This window comes from Trichomycterus rosablanca, chromosome 2 (genome assembly GCF_030014385.1).
Source record: "Trichomycterus rosablanca isolate fTriRos1 chromosome 2, fTriRos1.hap1, whole genome shotgun sequence".
Taxonomy (NCBI): Eukaryota; Metazoa; Chordata; class Actinopteri; order Siluriformes; family Trichomycteridae; genus Trichomycterus; species Trichomycterus rosablanca.
In genome coordinates, this window is record NC_085989.1 from 7,507,988 (window position 1) to 7,526,402 (window position 18,415).

The following is an 18,415-nucleotide window of genomic DNA, read 5'->3' on the forward strand; positions in this document are numbered from 1 at the left end:
GGTGAGAGACTCAGATGTTAGAACAGACAATGAAGCTCATTCCACAATTTAGGTGCAAGTACAGAGAAGAGCCTTGAAATGTGTCTTCCTTGAAATCTGGGTGGAGGAGACTAGTGGCTCGGAAGTTGCGTGGTACAGACTTCATGACCTTGTTACCTGCTCGCTCTCCCTTTTAGTTATGCTGTAATAATTAGGGCTGCCGGAGTCTAAGACTCTCTGTAAAACTGTTTGTCAACTAGCATTGTACATTATTAACTACATTCTCTGTTGTTTTACCCCGAGGGCATTCTGATGGAAACCTGTTTACCCGCCGAGGTTAAGGATTAAAGTCGAGACTGCCGGGACAACGATGCTGCTCCTGTCAGATGTGACGGGTCTGGAGTAATTGCAACGACAAGAAATCACTACAGACTTTATTGAAGACTAGAGCGGATAACAACTCTATTATTATTTAATTATTTATTTATCTATTTATTACCACTGTATGACTTTTAGATCATTCAATTCTGTGTTTGTATGATTTGTGTAAATCGTGTATTTATTTAAAGTATCCTCCAGACCACCCAAGAAGGATGGGCCCTGTTGAGTCTGGTTCCTCTCAAGGTTTCTTCCTGTAATTTTCAGGGAGTTTTTCCTTGCCACAGTCGCCCTCGGCTTGCTCAACAGGGGTTTTTGTATCTGTTGGTCCTGGATTTTGTAAAGTTGCTTTGAGACAATGTACAGTGTATCACAAAAGTGAGTACACCCCTCACATTTCTGCAAATATTTTATTATATCTTTTCATGGGACGACACTGTAGACATGAAACTTGGATATAACTTAGAGTAGTCAGTGTACAACTCGTATAGCAGTGTAGATTTACTGTCTTCTGAAAATAACTCAACACACAGCTATTAATGTCTAAATGGCTGGCAACATAAGTGAGTACACCCCACAGTGAACATGTCCAAATTGTGCCCAAAGTGTCAATATTTTGTGTGACCACCATTATTATCACTGCCTTAACCCTCCTGGGCATGGAATTCACCAGAGCTGCACAGGTTGCTACTGGAATCCTCTTCCACTCCTCCATGATGACGTCACGGAGCTAGTGGATGTTAGACACCTTGAACTCCTCCATCTTCCACTTGAGGATGCGCCACAGGTGCTCAATTGGGTTTAGTCCATCACCTTTACCTTCAGCTTCCTCAGCAAGGCAGTTGTCATCTTGGAGGTTGTGTTTGGGGTCGTTATCCTGTCGGAAAACTGCCATGAGGCCCAGTTTTTGAAGGGAGGGGATCATGCTCTGTTTCAGAATGTCACAGTACATGTTGGAATTCATGTTTCCCTCAATGAACTGCAGCTCCCCAGTGCCAGCAACACTCATGCAGCCCAAGACCATGATGCTACCACCACCATGCTTGACTGTAGGCAAGATACAGTTGTCTTGGTACTTCTCACCAGGGCGCCGCCACACATGCTGGACACCATCTGAGCCAAACAAGTTTATCTTGGTCTCGTCAGACCACAGGGCATTCCAGTAATCCATGTTCTTGGACTGCTTGTCTTCAGCAAACTGTTTGCTGGCTTTCTTGTGCGTCAGCTTCCTTCTGGGATGACGACCATGCAGACCGAGTTGATGCAGTGTGCGGCGTATGGTCTGAGCACTGACAGGCTGACCTCCCACGTCTTCAACCTCTGCAGCAATGCTGGCAGCACTCATGTGTCTATTTTTTAAAGCCAACCTCTGGATATGACGCCGAACACGTGGACTCAACTTCTTTGGTCGACCCTGGCGAAGCCTGTTCCGAGTGGAACCTGTCCTGGAAAACCACTGTATGACCTTGGCCACCATGCTGTAGCTCAGTTTCAGGGTGTTAGCAATCTTCTTATAGCCCAGGCCATCTTTGTGGAGAGCAACAATTCTATTTCTCACATCCTCAGAGAGTTCTTTGCCATGAGGTGCCATGTTGAATATCCAGTGGCCAGTATGAGAGAATTGTACCCAAAACACCAAATTTAACAGCCCTGCTCCCCATTTACACCTGGGACCTTGACACTTGACACCAGGGAGGGACAACGACACATTTGGGCGCAATTTAAACATGTTCACTGTGGGGTGTACTCACTTATGTTGCCAGCTATTTAGACATTAATGGCTGTGTGTTGAGTTATTTTCAGAAGACAGTAAATCTACACTGCTATACAAGCTGTACACTGACTACTCTAAGTTATATCCAAGTTTCATGTCTATAGTGTTGTCCCATGAAAAGATATAATGAAATATTTGCAGAAATGTGAGGGGTGTACTCACTTTTGTGATACACTGTATATTGTAAAAAGCGCTATATAAATAAAGTTGACTTGACTTGACTTGAGAGCGAGCTTTTATTAGACCTCGAAGGTAACCTGGGGCTGGTCCTTTTCTGGCTTTGTAAGCAAGCATCAGTATTTTAAACTGAATGTGTGCAGCTACAGGAAGCCAGTGAAGAGAACACAGCAGTGGGGTGATGTGGCAGTGTTTAGGTTGGTTAAAAACCAGGCAAGCGGTTGCATTTTGGATAAGTTGCAAGCGTTTAATATTGACATAGATGCACCTGCCAGTCTCAGTAGTAATGAGATTACAAGTGACTGGACAAGAATCTGAGTGGCTTCCATGGAGAGAAATGGACGAATCTTCTTGATGTTGTAGAGGAGGAACAGGTACGACCTTGTCATGTTGGCTACATGAGGAGAGAAGGTCAGCTGGTTATTCAGGACAACACCAAGGTTCGTACATTATCAGATGGTCTGATCTGGGAGTCAGCAACAGAGATGACTAGGCCAAGCTCAACAAATGTAGTGTTATTCGGCCCTAAATAGACTGTTTACTAGTTTACTGTAACAAATGATCTGAGTACAGTAACTAATAACAACACAGAACCACATTGACAAAATACAGACTCAGTGCACTCAAGCTGGCTCCCAACGGAACAAAGAGTGTATACCCAGTCCAACACCACCACTACAGAGATTGAGCTGAACTTGTTAACAGAGTGTCCAAAATCACACTCACATACAGGAGGTCTACTGTAAAAAAAACAACAAAAAAAAACAATCAGTCATTTCATCCTACACTCTCGCCAACACAAAGAAACTAGCCATCATGTTAGAAGAACAGAAGCACAGTATGTATCCACCTGAAACAGTCTGAGAGACAATAACTGATACATCCGAACACAAACACAGACCTGACAGACCTGCCTGCCCTGAGAAGACACTTCCAAATGGCACCTGGAGTGTTCAGGCTGTCTCATCCCATGTAGTCTCTGTGATATTTGAAGCATGAAGCCTTAATTTGGCTGGACAGGTCAATCTGACCCTGGCATTTCTCATGTACTGACACAAAATGACAGGAACAAATTTCCAGTGTTGGCCTGATCAAAAAAATACACAACCATGCTTTTGGATTTTCTTTATCAGGGAGTCCACTGGCTCCAGGACTATAAACCTTTGCCACAGTATGGCATATAACTGTATATCCTCCTATAGGATAACTGGGGCAGGACCCACATCTACTGAGACAGCTTGACACCTTCTCCACCACTACTGCTTCCCAGTATTTTTCCTGGTACTCTGTTGTTCTTAAGAAGACACCTAGATATTTAAACAGTATTTTTTTCCACTGACGATTATCAGGTAATACAGGAGGCTTTTCTCTTGCCACTGACCTACAATAAAGCTTTCACATTTACCCTAGTATGCATTTATGCATTATTTATGCTGCTAGTTCTAAATTCCTTGTTTTTATCTATATTTTAAACCTAAAGCAAAAATGTAGAATCTTGTTTATTTTCATATGATCAAACCATGGTCAGAGAAGTCAGAGAAGAAAATATTAGTCATGGATGTTTTGTGCCTGTCCTTCTGGGTTATTCTGTCTAACCATGTGGCCCCATGTTTATTGTTATAAACCCTGATCCTTTCTCTCCACACATCGACCGTGTTGAACTGCCTTGTCAACCCTTCTAACACACTGGCAGAGTGTAGATGAGGTTCCTCCCTGTTTCTGTCCATTCTGTTCATTTATATCCTTTCTAATGTATAACATCTAAAGTCTGAAGTTGCTGTTTTTCTTCAGTGTCAGTCACAGTTTCAGAGATTTGTGATAAGCTATCATCATCCTCCATATCCCTCTCACTTTCCATCTCATCGCTTACATTAATGCCCCCTGCCACTGCATACCATACATTCACTGTCTATTTTACTGACATTTGTTTTGCTACTGAGGAGACATGGGATTTCACACACATTTGAGTAAGACATGCATCTTCATACACACTTGTCTTGACATTTTCTACTTCTTCTACATTGAGTTACACTACTTGGAATGGTCAGGTCCGTATCGCACCCTCTAGCTGCTTCTGACAGCTTGCAGCTTTTATTAATGAATAATAGTGTTTCCTCTCTGTTGACTCCATTGTTTGAACACAGTCCTGCTGCCACTTCAGTTTTGACTAGCTTTTTCTGTACTGCTATCTTCTGCTACTTCTTCTACCAGCCTTTTCTCACTTCCATCGTCCCTGCAGTGTGGGCAAATGACCTTTTTTTTGCTCTTTGTCACCACATTCAAAGCACCTGGTGTTACCTGTTCTCACCCACAACATGTACAATCTGTTTTTATGTTTAAAAAAGATGTCTAGAGTGAGATCTTTTAAATACATTAACATTCTACTTCTTAATGACATTACATTTTAACCCCAGGTTTTTACAGTAAAAGGAATCCAATCACTATTTTCCAAAAGTTCATCAGTTCTCTTCCGATGCATTCACTGGGAATAGATAGATAGATCGAGTAGGTAGGTAGGTAGGTAGGTAGGTAGGTAGGTAGGTGGGTGGGTGGGTGGGTGGGTGGGTGGGTGGTTGGATGGATGGATGGGTAGGTAGGTAGGTAGGTAGGTAGGTAGATAGATAGATAGATAGATAGATAGATAGATAGATAGATAGATAGATAGATAGATAGATAGATAGATAGATAGATAGAATAGGTAGGTAGGTAGGTAGGTAGGTAGGTAGGTAGGTAGGTAGGTAGGTAGGTAGATAGATAGATAGATAGATAGATAGATAGATAGATAGATAGATAGATAGATAGATAGATAGAGTAGGTAGGTAGGTAGGTAGGTAGGTAGGTAGGTAGGTAGGTAGGTAGGTAGGTAGATAGATAGATAGATAGATAGATAGATAGATAGATAGATAGATAGATAGATAGATAGATAGATAGATAGATAGATAGATAGATAGATAGATAGATAGATAAAATTCAAGCAATTGTAACTTCAAGAAAAAGTTATTGACCCTGCTTGGGGGCCCAACACTGGCAACAAGATAGTGGTTTGGCTTGAACCAAATACCTTTTGATTTCCATTCCAGTACCCTAACCACTAAAATTTCACTCCCTAAACATAGTGGTGATAGTATGATGGTGTGGGCTCTCTTTACATCAGGAACTAGATTACTTGCTTATTAAGACATATTTGTTTATTTCTGTAAACTGAAGCTAAGGAATAAATGGGTTATGCATCAGAATATTTGCAGTACACATTTTGCAGTAGCCTACTTAAAGTCCCCAAGGAGCTTTGGCAAGAACAGAAACAGTTAGTTGCCAAAAACATACTGTGTCTAAAAGGTTTTTAAAGAGTGAGCTGTGCTAAAATTACTTCACAGTGATGTGAAAGTCTAGGATTGAATTTTAGAACGGATTTAGTTGCAGTTATTGCTGCTAACATTGGTGCAATAAGAAAAGAAATCAATATTTTATTTATTTACAGTTTTTACAAGTATGATGTTGGTGTTGATTAACTATGCTCCTTAAATAAAAAATCTCTAGCAGAGTGTTGCTATCAGGTAGCTGGGTCTTTACACATGTATGATTGGCTGTGTCTGGGGGTGGGAAGCAAAGACCCTTTCCAGAGTATTCCTGCTTTTTTGCGTCCAATGGATAAAATGGTTGATAAAAAAAGAATGGATTGTGTTTTAATGAACTCTTTCTAATTTCTAACTTCCCTTTTCTCTTGTAACAGCTCAGCCATTTAAATCTAGAAAACTATTGTCATAAAACTACGACAGCGTATTAGGGCCACTTTAAAGAAAAATATTTTTTTAAGTTTCAATTTTGAGAATAAAGTCTAAATAATTTCGAGAATAAAGTCGAATAAGTTTCGATTTTGAGATTAAGGTCGAAATAATTTCGAGAATAAAGTTGTAGAAGTTTCGATTTCAAGAATAAAGTTGAAATAATTTCGAGAATAAAGTCGTATAAGTTTCGATTTCGAGATTAAAGTCGAAATGATTACGAGATTAAAACTGAAATATTATGTCCATAGCAACCTCCTTGTGTTAAAATGAGGGATGTTCATAATTTGTTATACTTTCATATCGGTTTTACAAATGAAGAAATCCTCAATCTCCTGGCACATCAGCACCAGTTTGTTATTAGCATAAAGACGCTGAAACGGCTTTGTAATAAACTGTGTTTATTTAGAAAAACGTTCGCCAATGGTGCGCTCGGCATCTGCCTCGTCAGCAGTACTTCAACCGAGCCTTATGGAATCGTACGATAAACTAAAGCCGTATGGTATCGCTATAAATTATTACATTATCCAGGTACTGAGACCTGTGCTTCTCTAAACTGACAAGCCTACGACGACTGCACAGTCTTTGGCCATAATATTTCGACTTTATTCTCATAATCACTTCGAGTTTATTCTCGTAATTTAAACTTATCCAACTTTATTCTCGAAATCAAAACTTGAAAATATTTTTTACAGTGGCCCAAATACGCCGTCGTATAAAACAGTATTGTATCATTGCAGTGGCATTTCCTATTTCTCTCTCAGTACTATGAAGCTTCAAGTAAAATATTACTATCAAGTATCACTAGCACTGTTTTCATTTAAAAAGACAGATTGACATACAATATTGCACTGGCAAAGCATGTAACACTGTTGCCACCTTGTGTTGAGACAGTGAGAGTCAGAAAACCTTGCTGTGGCTGAAACCTAAAAACGATCATCATTACTAAACTAGAAAAGTACAGTAAACTAAGAAAGACAGTGAATGATGTAGTATTTAACATTAGAAGAGTTATTTGTTTGTTCTGTCATTTTATAAAAAGTCAGCCCTTTCATTATACTGCTAGTCTGTATGACTTAAAGTTGGATTACAACATAATTAAAACATTGGAAGCTCAATAATGATCTTCAAATTGCTTCAAATGTGATGTTTTACATAAACACTACTCAAGATGTGTGAGATCAAGATGTGTTGCAACCAAGTCTAAAACTAAGGAGCTGGTACAAAAGTTGAGCGAGTAGGTCGTTTCATTGCACCAAAAGGGCAATGGGTATATATAAGGAGATTTTCAAGACACCATTAGGAGTATTGATATTTACATTAAACCATATGTAACAAAGGGTCAAACAGATAAACATTTAATAAGTCAGGACTCGTTACTTGTAAGGGCTAAAAGTATCCTAGACAATTTACCTACTTAAGCTGTTCCATGAATTACAGTTTCAGTCAGTGTTGTACCATAAAACATGCTTGTTTATAAAATGCCTCTTAAAGTCCCTCCTGCTGTACATGATTGTATGTTATTGGAAAAATAATGTCTGCAGGCCACATACATCTCAATAATCGTATCTGCTAAATTGTAGCAGGGGGTGATCATGATAGAGGTTGTTGCCAGGCAACAGCTTCCCTTTTGTACAGCAGAATTTGGTACTAGCAGAGGACAATAGAATAAACAAATATAAAGAGTTTTAAAGTGGCCACATGGGTCCAAATCTCCATAAAAATGATAATATTTGAGAATGCATCATATGGTCCTCCTAATTACCCATCACTGCCTCCCTAATGAGTTTTATCTTTGTAAAATGAGAGTAGGCTCAAATAAAACTGGATCATTAAGGCCACGCAATTAGCTTATTTTGTTACCTGGCCCTTGTGACAAATACACATAAACGACAGAACGTAGAAATCGAAGGCACCAGTTCATTGCAGGCACTACGCCTAGGGGCAGTTCACAGCAGCCAAAGTCACCTACCTGTACAGTGTTAAGAGATGGAAAGAAAATGGTATGCAAAGTTTAAAAAACCATAAGGCCTCGAAGAGGACCAAAACTGTCTGTGTCACTGTGCTGCTTTATTACGAAGTAAGCTCCAGTAGGTGCAATAAACCTAAAGAAGTGTTATTTTTGTCAAGTTTTTCCTTTAATCATTTGAAATATATACAAGTGTTAAGAGACCAGGCATAACATTATGACCACTGACAGGTAAAGTGAAAAACACTGATTATATCTTCATCACGGCACCTGTTAGTGGGTGGGATATATTAGGCAGCAAGTGAACATTTTATCCTCAAAGTTGATGTGTTAGAAGCAGTAAAAATGGGCAAGCGTAAGGATTTGAGTGAGTTTGACAAGGGCCAAATTGTGATGGCTAGACGACTGTGTCAGAGCATCTCCAAAACTGCAGCTCTTGTGGGGTGTTCTTGGTCTGCAGTGGTCAGTATCTATCAAAAGTGCTCCAAGGAAGGAACAGTGGTAAACCGGCAACAGGGTCATGTGCGGCCAAGGCTCAATGATGCACGTGGGGAGCGAAGGCCGTCCAGGGTGTTACTGTGTGCCTTGCGCCCATTGAAAAGCTGGGATAAGCTCCAGCACCCCCCATGACCCTAATTGGATCAGCGGTTAAGAAAGTGAGTTAGTGAGTGAGTGAGTATTTAATACTAAAAAAAAATACAATAGAAGCATTTTCAATAGACGTCTCAGACTTTTGCACCCCATAGTTTGTTTTTTTACTTTAAATTAGAGAGTAGCATTACAGTATTACTACATCATAGAAGAAATACTAAAAAAATTATGCTGGTAACACTGTCCTTTAAAAAGACTCAAAAAGGCAGATACCTATGAAATAACAGCAATAAGGGTTAAAGTCTTACTTTTTTGTCAAAGTTAAGGTTTGTTTTTACTCGAGTATAAGAAAGGCTTTTATAATTCCCATGGTGAATCATATAATGTCTTTATTTTATTTCAGTTCTGCTTCTGCTATTATCTTGTCATACTTTAAAATATAATTTTATTATCTTGTCATAACTTCCTGAATTTAACTGCTAGCTAGGTCATTATTGTTGGCGTCCTGTCATTTGTGTATTTGTGTGTGTGTGTGTGTGTGTGTGTGTGTGTGTGTGTGTGTGTGTGTGCGTGCGTGTTAAATGAGGGAAATCCCTCTCCTGCTGTAACTTCAGACAGACAGGAACAATTCCTAGCTTTTCCACTGGGCTCTCTTTGTGATTAACATAACTGTACTCTTCAAAACTATTTTGTGATAGAATTCCAACAGACACTTCTGGTGGTACGTCCCGGGGACTGGGAAAGCACTTTTACTGCAGTCTTGGCATTCTGAATATCCTCTTTTTTCCTTTGCACTCTTCTTTGCTTATTTAAAGTCCCTTAACTCATTTTGTTACTGGCATCTTAGACTTCTTTGGGAATTCAGGCTTTTACTGAGGCTGTTCCACTTCGGAAGCAAAATATTGACAGTAAAGAGGGGTCCTTCCAAATGAAACCTCCAGAATAAGTCCTAATATGCTCTAATAACACACTCAGTGCTTTAATTTACAATTTGTAGCTCGAATGGACTTAGAAATGGATTTAAGAAAGAGCCTACTGTTGGGTACCTGTGGGTCTGTGCCATATGAAACAATCTGCATTGTTTCTTTCATCATTTTTCTACTGATCATTACACATTCTTGATGTTTATTATAATTGGCTTTATTCCTTCTGTTGCACATGTTACAAAGCTGGTCTGTAAGACCACCCTTGAGTGAGGCCTAATTTGATGGAGGAGATGGGTCTAATAACGGAAATCAGGAGTTTCCAGGAAAGTTGGTTTCATGACTGATTTCTCAGTTGATTAAAGGCTATCTTTAAATTCAGGCACATTCCAATAAAAATGTTTGGTACACCAGATCTGGGATTTCTAATACATAGTAACAAATCAGGTCTGCCATCCGGCTGGGCTGGGCAGCTATATGAACAACATTTGGCTGTTGTTCATACAGGGTTAGGAAGCCAAATAGGGATCTCATATCTGATGCAATTACGACCTCTGCTGGCTGGCTGATGCCGTCTGCACAGAGTCGAGGAATAATGCTGATCAGGGTGTGGCGTCCGTGCACAGGGATGATTCGCATATGAACTCACTGGTGCAGGTAAAAAATGCAGTCGGCTACTGCTCACATATCGGAGGGGACATGTGTCAGTTCGCTCTCCTCAATCAGGGGCGGGGGTCAGCACCAGTAGAGAGGAAGCATAACGCAATTGGGTAAAAATTGGACGCACTAAAAAACAAAAATGAAAATGTTTGGTAACTGTTAGATGGAAAGTCAGCCATGCCGTGACGTAGCAGTTACGCATCTACATTTACGGTGCTTTCCTGATCTTAAATTTATTCAGCAAGTCAGTCACACAATCACTTATCTACCCATTTATTCACACCTCTGAGCAACCAAGGTGATTTACATCTGGTTCAAAGGTGGGAATTAAAAACTGGAATCAATTCTTGGCGCATTTATTGGGTGGGGGTTTCAGATGAAGTTTCTTTTAATTTAGACAAATTTTTTCCAAACCACAGATGACTTGCTGTGCTGGAAGTACTGGTCTTATTTCTAGTCTAGTGCTTCTTTATTACCTTTTCTTGCCTCTGATCAATCATCGGCTTAATCAGCATTTCAGCCAAATGTAGTAATTTGTGTTTAACTTACTGTTTCACACTATATGGCCAAAAGCATATGGCCACCTGATTATGGGCTAAATTGACATCCTATTTCAAAATCATGGGTAATAATTTATCAAAATTAGTCTCTGCTCTTTTGATAAGGCTTTCCACTACACTTTGGATTGTGCCTGTGGGAATTTGTGCATTGACCAATTCATCCCAAAGATAATCAGTCGGTTTGGAATAAGGTCTTTGTATTATTTTTTACTGTAAAAACACCGTCATGTCTTTATAAACTTTGCTTTGTGCACTACCTAGGACTGAACCCAGGTATATCCTCAATGACCCTGTGTGGCCGCTTGCACACACTTTCTTAATGACAATTGGGAGGTAAAAAAAGGTAAAAGCATTGGCACATGTTGCAGTTTAGATGAATCCAGCCATCATTCATAATTCTTAAATGTAACCAGCTTTGTCCGTCTTATCTGCATAATGAGGTTGGGGTTTAAGCTGATTTGGGATAAAAATAAATCTTGTCAGTCAAAATTTTTTAATTTGAAGTAGATTATTTGAATTACCTCTCTACAACGTGCATAAGGTGGATTCGCTTCTGTTGAGTCCATTGGTGTGAGGATGTGAGTGTGTAGTGCCCTGCAATTAAGAGTTTCCAAACAAACCTGAATTGACCGCAACCCTGATCAGGATAAAGCAGTTTTTTTTTTTTATTAATGAATAAAGAAAAATTAATGAAAGACATTTAGCTTGATAAACTGTGAATCATTCAGCCACACAAAAAAGTGAGCTAAAAAGTAAAGCACAAGAGCACTGTAAATAATTTATAACAATTTACACTGTTTAAATCACATAAATTACATGACCACATTATTGCTAAACATTACTACAAAAACATATTAGATTATTATTAAATTAAATGAAAAGTCTTTCTGTTAAGTGAAGGTCACTATAGCACTAAAGGATCATCACTTCTATGCTGATATTGAAGGGGTGTCCATAAACTTTTGGCCATGCAGTGTAATGTAGCATCATTAGACAGTTCATAATCAGATATGAGTGTGTGAAGCTCCTCCAGTTCGGCCATCTTTAATTTCTGTTTTAGAATGTCGGAAATCCAGCTGCAGCTCCTGATTATGACATCATAATCGAGGCCTCAGCCTGATGACAGACTGTTCATGTGTGTCAGTATCAGAGAGCAGAGAGCAGAATACTGAGCTGCAGCACACAGATCACTTCACACAGCAATTATCAGCTAAATTGTTTAGTTTACAAAGGTAAGTGTGATAAGTTTGATTTTATTATGTAATAAATCAATATTAAAGTGTTAAGAATGTAATTACTTAATAAAAGCAGCAACAAGTAACAAAATCATGTTCTAAATCTATACAGATACCTGCTTTTAAGTAAAATCATTTTCTTGGCCTTTTATGGTATAACATAAATTAAGTATATTGTATTTTTATATTTATAGAGTTTAATACATTAGAAAGCTGTGACATCGTTCATGTGTACATTGTTCATTTAATTTAAAACCACAAAAAAATAGTAATAATAATTACTGTTTTTATATAAATGTGGCCTAGTGGTAAAGGTACTGGACTAGTAATCCAAAGGTTGCTGGTTCAAGACCCTCTACTGCCAGGTTGCCACTGTTGGGCCCTTGAGCAAGGCCCTTAACCCTCAAATTTGATTTTGGGTCACAGTGGGTTGACCTGAAAACACTGGGCACAAGGCAAGAATACCCTGGACATTGCGACTATCTATCTCAGAGCTTTAGCCCCACTTTGCTTTATTAGTAAAGGGATTCAAACCCAGATCTCAGCAGTGGTGGGCTAGCATAATAGAGCACTGTGCCACCCGAGCACCATTTCTATTCTTTACTAGGCAGCTGTAGTCTAGCGGTTAAGGTACTGGACCAGTAAGCACTGCCAGGTTGCCACCGTTGAGCCTTTAAGCAAGGCCCTTAACCCTCAATTGCTCAGACTGTATAATGTAGGGCGGCACGGTAGCTAAGTGGGTAGCACTGTTGCCTCACAACAAGAAGGTCCTGGGTTCGATCCCCAGGTGCATGTTCTCCCCGTGTCTGCGTGGGTTTCCTCAAGTGCTCCGGTTTCCTCCGACAGGCCAAAGACATGCAAGTGAGGTGGATTGGAGATACACAATTGTCCAAGACTGTGTTCGATATAACCTGGTGAACTGATGAACCTTGTGTAATGAGTAACTACCGTTCCTGCCATTAATGTAACCAAAGTGTAAAACATGATGTTAAAATCCTAATAAACAAACAAACTGTATAATGTAAATCTCTTTGGATAAAAGCGTCTGCTAAATGTTTACTCTATTTAAAAATAAGCAGTAAGAAAAAACTCATGCAAAAGAAAATGTTCTTCAGTAACAGCAGCAGCAATGACAATAATAAAAGTAATAATTGAAATAATAATAATAAAAATAAGATTAATAATAATTTCCATTCTTGGACTTGTAAAGTCTAAACTACTTCATTAGATCTTAAATAATGTTATGCAGGTCACACTGTAATTAGACATTCTTCTAAATCTAAGATTGTGATTGTTCTGTATCACGTCTAAATGACTTTTCAGACTAAAACAAAGAAAAGGCAAGCATGAAAAAAGACAAGTGGAATGACAAGTGTCAGGGTGAGGATGAGCTCCAGACAGAGAAAGAGCTAAAGAGAAAGAAAAAAGATGAGAGACAGAGGAAGCTGGAGGAGAAGGAAAAGCAGAAGGAGAGAAAAAGAGAGGAGGAGGGGGAGAAAACTCAGGGAGGAAGACTGACCTGGTGGATTCGATGGAGATCGAGCCGGGTTAAGAGGCAGAAACTGGAGAAACTCAAACAGCTGGAAGAAAAAGAGGAAATTCAACAAAATAAAGACAGAGAAGAAGAGATGGAGGAGAAAATAAGAGAGTTGAAAGAGGAGAAAGTGAGAGAGATGAAGAAGCAGATAAGGAAAGAAATGGAGAAGAGAAAGGAAATGAGAAAAATGGAGGAGGAGAGAGCGAGAGAGATGGAGAAGGAGGAGAAAATAAGAAAATTAAAGGAGGAGAAAGTGAGCGAGATGAAGAAGAAGATAAGGGAAGAAATGGAGGAGAGGAAGAAAGTGAGAGAGCTGGAAAAGAAGAAAGAGAGAGAGATGGAAGAAGAGCAACTGAGAAAGATGGAGAGGTGGCTAATTAGGGATGTTGAGAAGAAACAAATTAGAGAGATGGAGGAGGAGGACCTGAGAAAGATGGAGAGGAAAAACAGCGAGTTAAAGGATGAAAAAGTGAGAGAGATACTGAAGAACATAGGGGAAGAATTGGAAAAAGTGATAGAAATTGAGAAGAAGATAATGAGAGAGATAGAGAAGATAGAGCTAGAAAAGAAGAGAGAGATGGAGAAGGAGAAAGAAAGACAGAGTAAAATGGTTATGACCAAGCAGAGGTGGGTTGTAACTCTACATTTACTCACATCCATTTACTGTCGTTACTATACTGATGTAGGAATGAAAGCAGATTTACATACTGTTCTTCAATGGTCATGGCTTTCCCAGGACCACTACAGAGCAGGTATTATTTAGGTGGTGGATCATTCTCAGCACTGCAGTGACATTGACATGGTGGTGGTGTGTTAGTGTGTGTTGTGCTGGTATGAGTGGATCAGACACAGCAGCGCTGCTGGAGTTTTTAAATACCGTGTCCACTCACTGTCCACTCTCACTGTCCACTCCTACCTAGTTGGTCCACCTTATAGATGTAACGTCAGAAGAGACGATCGCTCATCTATTGCTGCTGTTTGAGTTGGTCATCTTTGAGATCTTCATCAGTGGTCACAGGATGCTGCCTATGGGGCGCTGTTGGATGGATTTTTTTGGTTGGTGGACTATTCTCAGTCCAGCAGTGACAGTGAGGTGTTTAAAAACTCCATCAGTGCTGCTGTGTCTTATCCACTCAAACCAGCACAACATACACTAACACACCACCACCATGTCAGTGTCACTGCAGTGCAGAGAATGATCCACCACCCAAATAATACCTACTCTGTAGTGGTCCTGTGGGGGTCCTGACCATTGAAGAACAGCGTGAAAGGGGGCTAAGAAAGTATGTAGAGAGACAGATGGACTACAGTCAGTAATTGTAGAACTACAAAGTGCTTCTATATGGTAAATGGAGCTGATAAAATGGCAAGTGAGTGTTGAAACAAGGAGGTGGTTTTAATGTTATGGTTGATCAGTATATTACAACAAAGTAGTTGGATGTAGTTGGAATGGTTTTCTGCTTAATGGTTGTGACATTTTATACCATTTTACAGCAGCTTTCCAGCTAATGAAGATCAGAATTTAAAGGCACAACCGGTGCAAACTGCATGATGAGCTACAGCTTTAGTACACAGAGGGCAAATACAAGCTCAGATTTTTAGTGCAGATTTGTTTTGAGTTTTCCCCCCTTTGTACATCTAGCACTTAATGTTCCTCATCTAAGAAAGATTACACCATCCTTTATCTTCTGTACCATGTGTTAAAAACATGTAATAAATATCAAGTCCAAATGAGCATGTCAGTAATACTCCTGTTATATCCTGTAGGACATCCGAAGACTCACAAAACCAAGTCGGTCAGTGCTCGGGCTCCCCGCCTGCCCTCAGCACAACCCTACATCCAGAGAAAAGGGTAAAAGATGACACTAAAACTGAAAATCACAAGAAAGAACAGCCCGCAAAGAAGAGGACCGAAATCAGCTGTGATAAATCTAGCAGTGGAAAAGAAGACGGGCCCAAATCCAAGAGCATTACGAGACGCATAGTGGACTGGATCACTAATAAAATAAGGAGGCACTACGACAAAAAGATTAACAAGAGTATGAAGAGAGAGATTATATTTGAACACGCCTGCATTACCTGTAAGTCATGTTTATTTACATTCACTGTTATTGAGATCACAGTGGCTCGGTGGGTAGCACTGTCGCCTCACAGCAAGAAGGTCCTGTGTTCGATCCCCAGGTGTGGTGGTCCGGGTCCTTTCTGTGCATGTTCTCCCTGTGTCTGCAAGGGCTTCATCCAGGCGCTTTGGTTTCCTCCCACAGTCCAAAAACATGCAGTCAGGTTAATTGTAGACACTGAATTGCGCTATAGGTGAATGAGTGTGTGTGTATGTGTGTCTGCCCTGCGATGGACTGGCACCCCATCCACTGTGTGCCTTGTGCCCATTGAAAAGCTGGGATAGGTTCCAGCACCCCACCCCCGCGACCCTAAATGAATAAGTGGTTAAGAGAAGTGAGTGAGTGTTATTAGAATGAGGGAATGATTGGCTGGTATCAATTGGGTTTTTGCAGTGAGGCGCCAACTCCAACGTACCAGTATAACCAAAGTCAGTTACAATTTGCAGTTGAGGTCAACTAGTACATACACTTGCAAAAAAAAAATGTATTTTATTACAGTCTTGGGATTTCAAGTATTTTTTTTCTGTGACTAAATAATCAGAACACAGAAAACTGTTGCAGAAATCACTGAAAGAAAGACCAAATTGGTGAAAATACATGTATGCCTTTACTTTAATTGCTACCCGCAGCTTATACCTTTACATTTTATCTCTTTATCTCCAAACAGTGTATAGTGACGATCTGCGGGGATATGAAATAATACAAGCGGCCGACTATGAAAAAAAGAAGCAGGAGCGGCTTAAGAAGAAAGGAGAAAAATGGCAGGGGCTGAAAAACGAGTTTAGTACTTGGGAGCAGGAATGTGAAGAAAAAAGAGCAAAGAAAAAAAATAAGAAGAAGGACAAAACGGAGAAAAAGAACAAGACTCAGAGGAAGAAGGAGCAGAAGGAAGAAAAGGTAAAGCAAAGACAGGAGAACCCAGATAGCTCTAGCGATGTAAAATTTATTATTATATGCTGGCAAGCACTTTATTTATCTTGCGCGCTTGCTAGATTCACACTGCATAACTGTAATCTCATTCTGATTTTATAATAATCCTCTTTAAAACTGTCTTCAGGACCAAGAAATTCTGCAACCAGATTCTGATTTCTCACCAAGGGAACCTGTGATCATCACTGAACAGCCACTAATACCGAGCCCAGAACCCAAAGAGGAAGAGTCACACCAGGGCTCAGGCTCCTCAGCTGTGGAACAACAGTCAGATCTTTCAGAAACTAAAGTCAGGCTTATCATGGTTGTGCCAAAAAATCTGAGACCAAAATCCCCAGTTGATGAGTCTTGTCAGTGCACGCGCTCCTTGTCAGTGGAACCACAACCTGATTCATCAAACTGTAAAGTCAGATTCATCATGGTACGGCCGATCAGTTCAATCCCAGAACCAACGGATGATGAGGCCCATTAGTACTCTTGTTCCATGTTTCCCTAGCACACCTTTGTTCCTCATAACTGCTGCAATTACGGCCACTGCAGGTTGTGTGATGGCACCTACACTATGAGATGTGGAATAATGGCGATCAGTGTGCAACTCTCCGTATGCTACACTGATCTCCATATGAACACGCCTTGTTCAGGTGAAAAGAAGCGGTTGGCTACTGCACACGTGTGGGTTAGTCACAGCTCTCCTCAGTCAGAAGTGGAAGTCTGCAGCAGTACAGGTGAAAATCCAAATCGGGTAAAAACAACCGGGGAAAATGCATTAAAAACATCCGAACTGGCACTTCATAACATAAAAATATAGTAATTAAGGAGAACAGTAACCAGAGCAGCTCTGATGGTGCCACGCTAATAAATAGGATGAGCCTAAAGACAGGAGCACGATGGGCCGCATCGTGGATGGGGGTGGGAGGTCAATAGAAAAATGAAAGAGTAAGACCAAAGTAAGATGGAAAGAAGCCTAAAGAGAGAAGAGGACTCAGGACACAAGTTCTTCTACATCAGTAAGTCAGACGTTTACATACACTTGGAACATGCATGTCATAGCATATAACCACCAAACCCAGAGTTTTTGTGCCATTACAGAATTATATTTTACCTGATTATAGGGGTAATCATGATAGAATAATAAAAGTCATCTCAATGAATTATGTAACTGCTGTGTGTGTATTCTGAACCAGCAGATTTTATGACACAAGGTACTGAAGTAAGTCAAATTCAGTCACAAATACAAAAACAGAAATTGAATCAATACATTTTTGTATCAGTGTCATTTATCAACTCTTCCTCTCCAAACAGGATCTGCTGACAAGAGGGCAAATTGGCACAAGTGGCTGATTATGACAGGGCAAATGGGAGGAAGAAGAATCAGAGGAAAGAAGAGGAGGAGAAGGTAAAGAAAAGCCAGAAGTACCCATCTATCTCTAGCTCAGTCAAACTGTATAAAATCAATTTGTGTTTCACCATTATCAGCTCAATTCTGATTTTATTGCTAGATCACATGTTCACATTCATGTTTTACTTAATTCTGTTCTCACTGTACCTTTAGGAGTGAGAGACCCAGCAGCCTGATTCAGTTTGAAGCAGGTGAATTGAGATCAGCTCTAGAAGAAAGAGAAAGGCATCAAGCATTGCAGACTAGCAGAAGAAAGCAGAAGGACAGAGTGCAGAGGAAACAAAGATGAAAGATGCAGTGGACTACAATCTCCAGCTGCATTAAGATCAATAAACTGCTAAATGAAATCCACTGTATATTTTTAAAAGCTTTTAACTAATAAATGTCAGTCAGAAGAGGAA

General features: G+C 40.0%; 1 protein-coding gene across 1 annotated transcript; it reads left to right on the forward strand.

Moving 5' to 3' along the window:
- The first annotated feature begins 11,933 nt into the window (after window positions 1–11,933).
- Window positions 11,934–18,415, forward strand: LOC134304423 (golgin subfamily A member 6-like protein 22). The gene is made up of 7 exons (XM_062990008.1): window positions 11,934–12,025; window positions 13,352–14,192; window positions 15,333–15,646; window positions 16,353–16,582; window positions 16,743–17,622; window positions 17,918–18,011; window positions 18,168–18,415. The coding sequence occupies exons 2-5, from the start codon at window positions 13,375–13,377 to the stop codon at window positions 17,085–17,087; spliced, it is 1,707 nt and encodes a 568-aa protein (XP_062846078.1). The 5' UTR covers window positions 11,934–12,025; window positions 13,352–13,374; the 3' UTR covers window positions 17,088–17,622; window positions 17,918–18,011; window positions 18,168–18,415.

Bases quoted from the DNA above. Each gene is read 5' to 3' on its own strand.
- LOC134304423 (XM_062990008.1), top strand. From the start codon at position 13,375: ATGAAAAAAGACAAGTGGAATGACAAGTGTCAGGGTGAGGATGAGCTC. The intron at 15,647-16,352 runs GTAAGTCATGTT...ATCTCCAAACAG, and splicing joins TGAACACGCCTGCATTACCT to TGTATAGTGACGATCTGCGG. The intron at 16,583-16,742 runs GTAAAGCAAAGA...AACTGTCTTCAG, and splicing joins AGGAGCAGAAGGAAGAAAAG to GACCAAGAAATTCTGCAACC.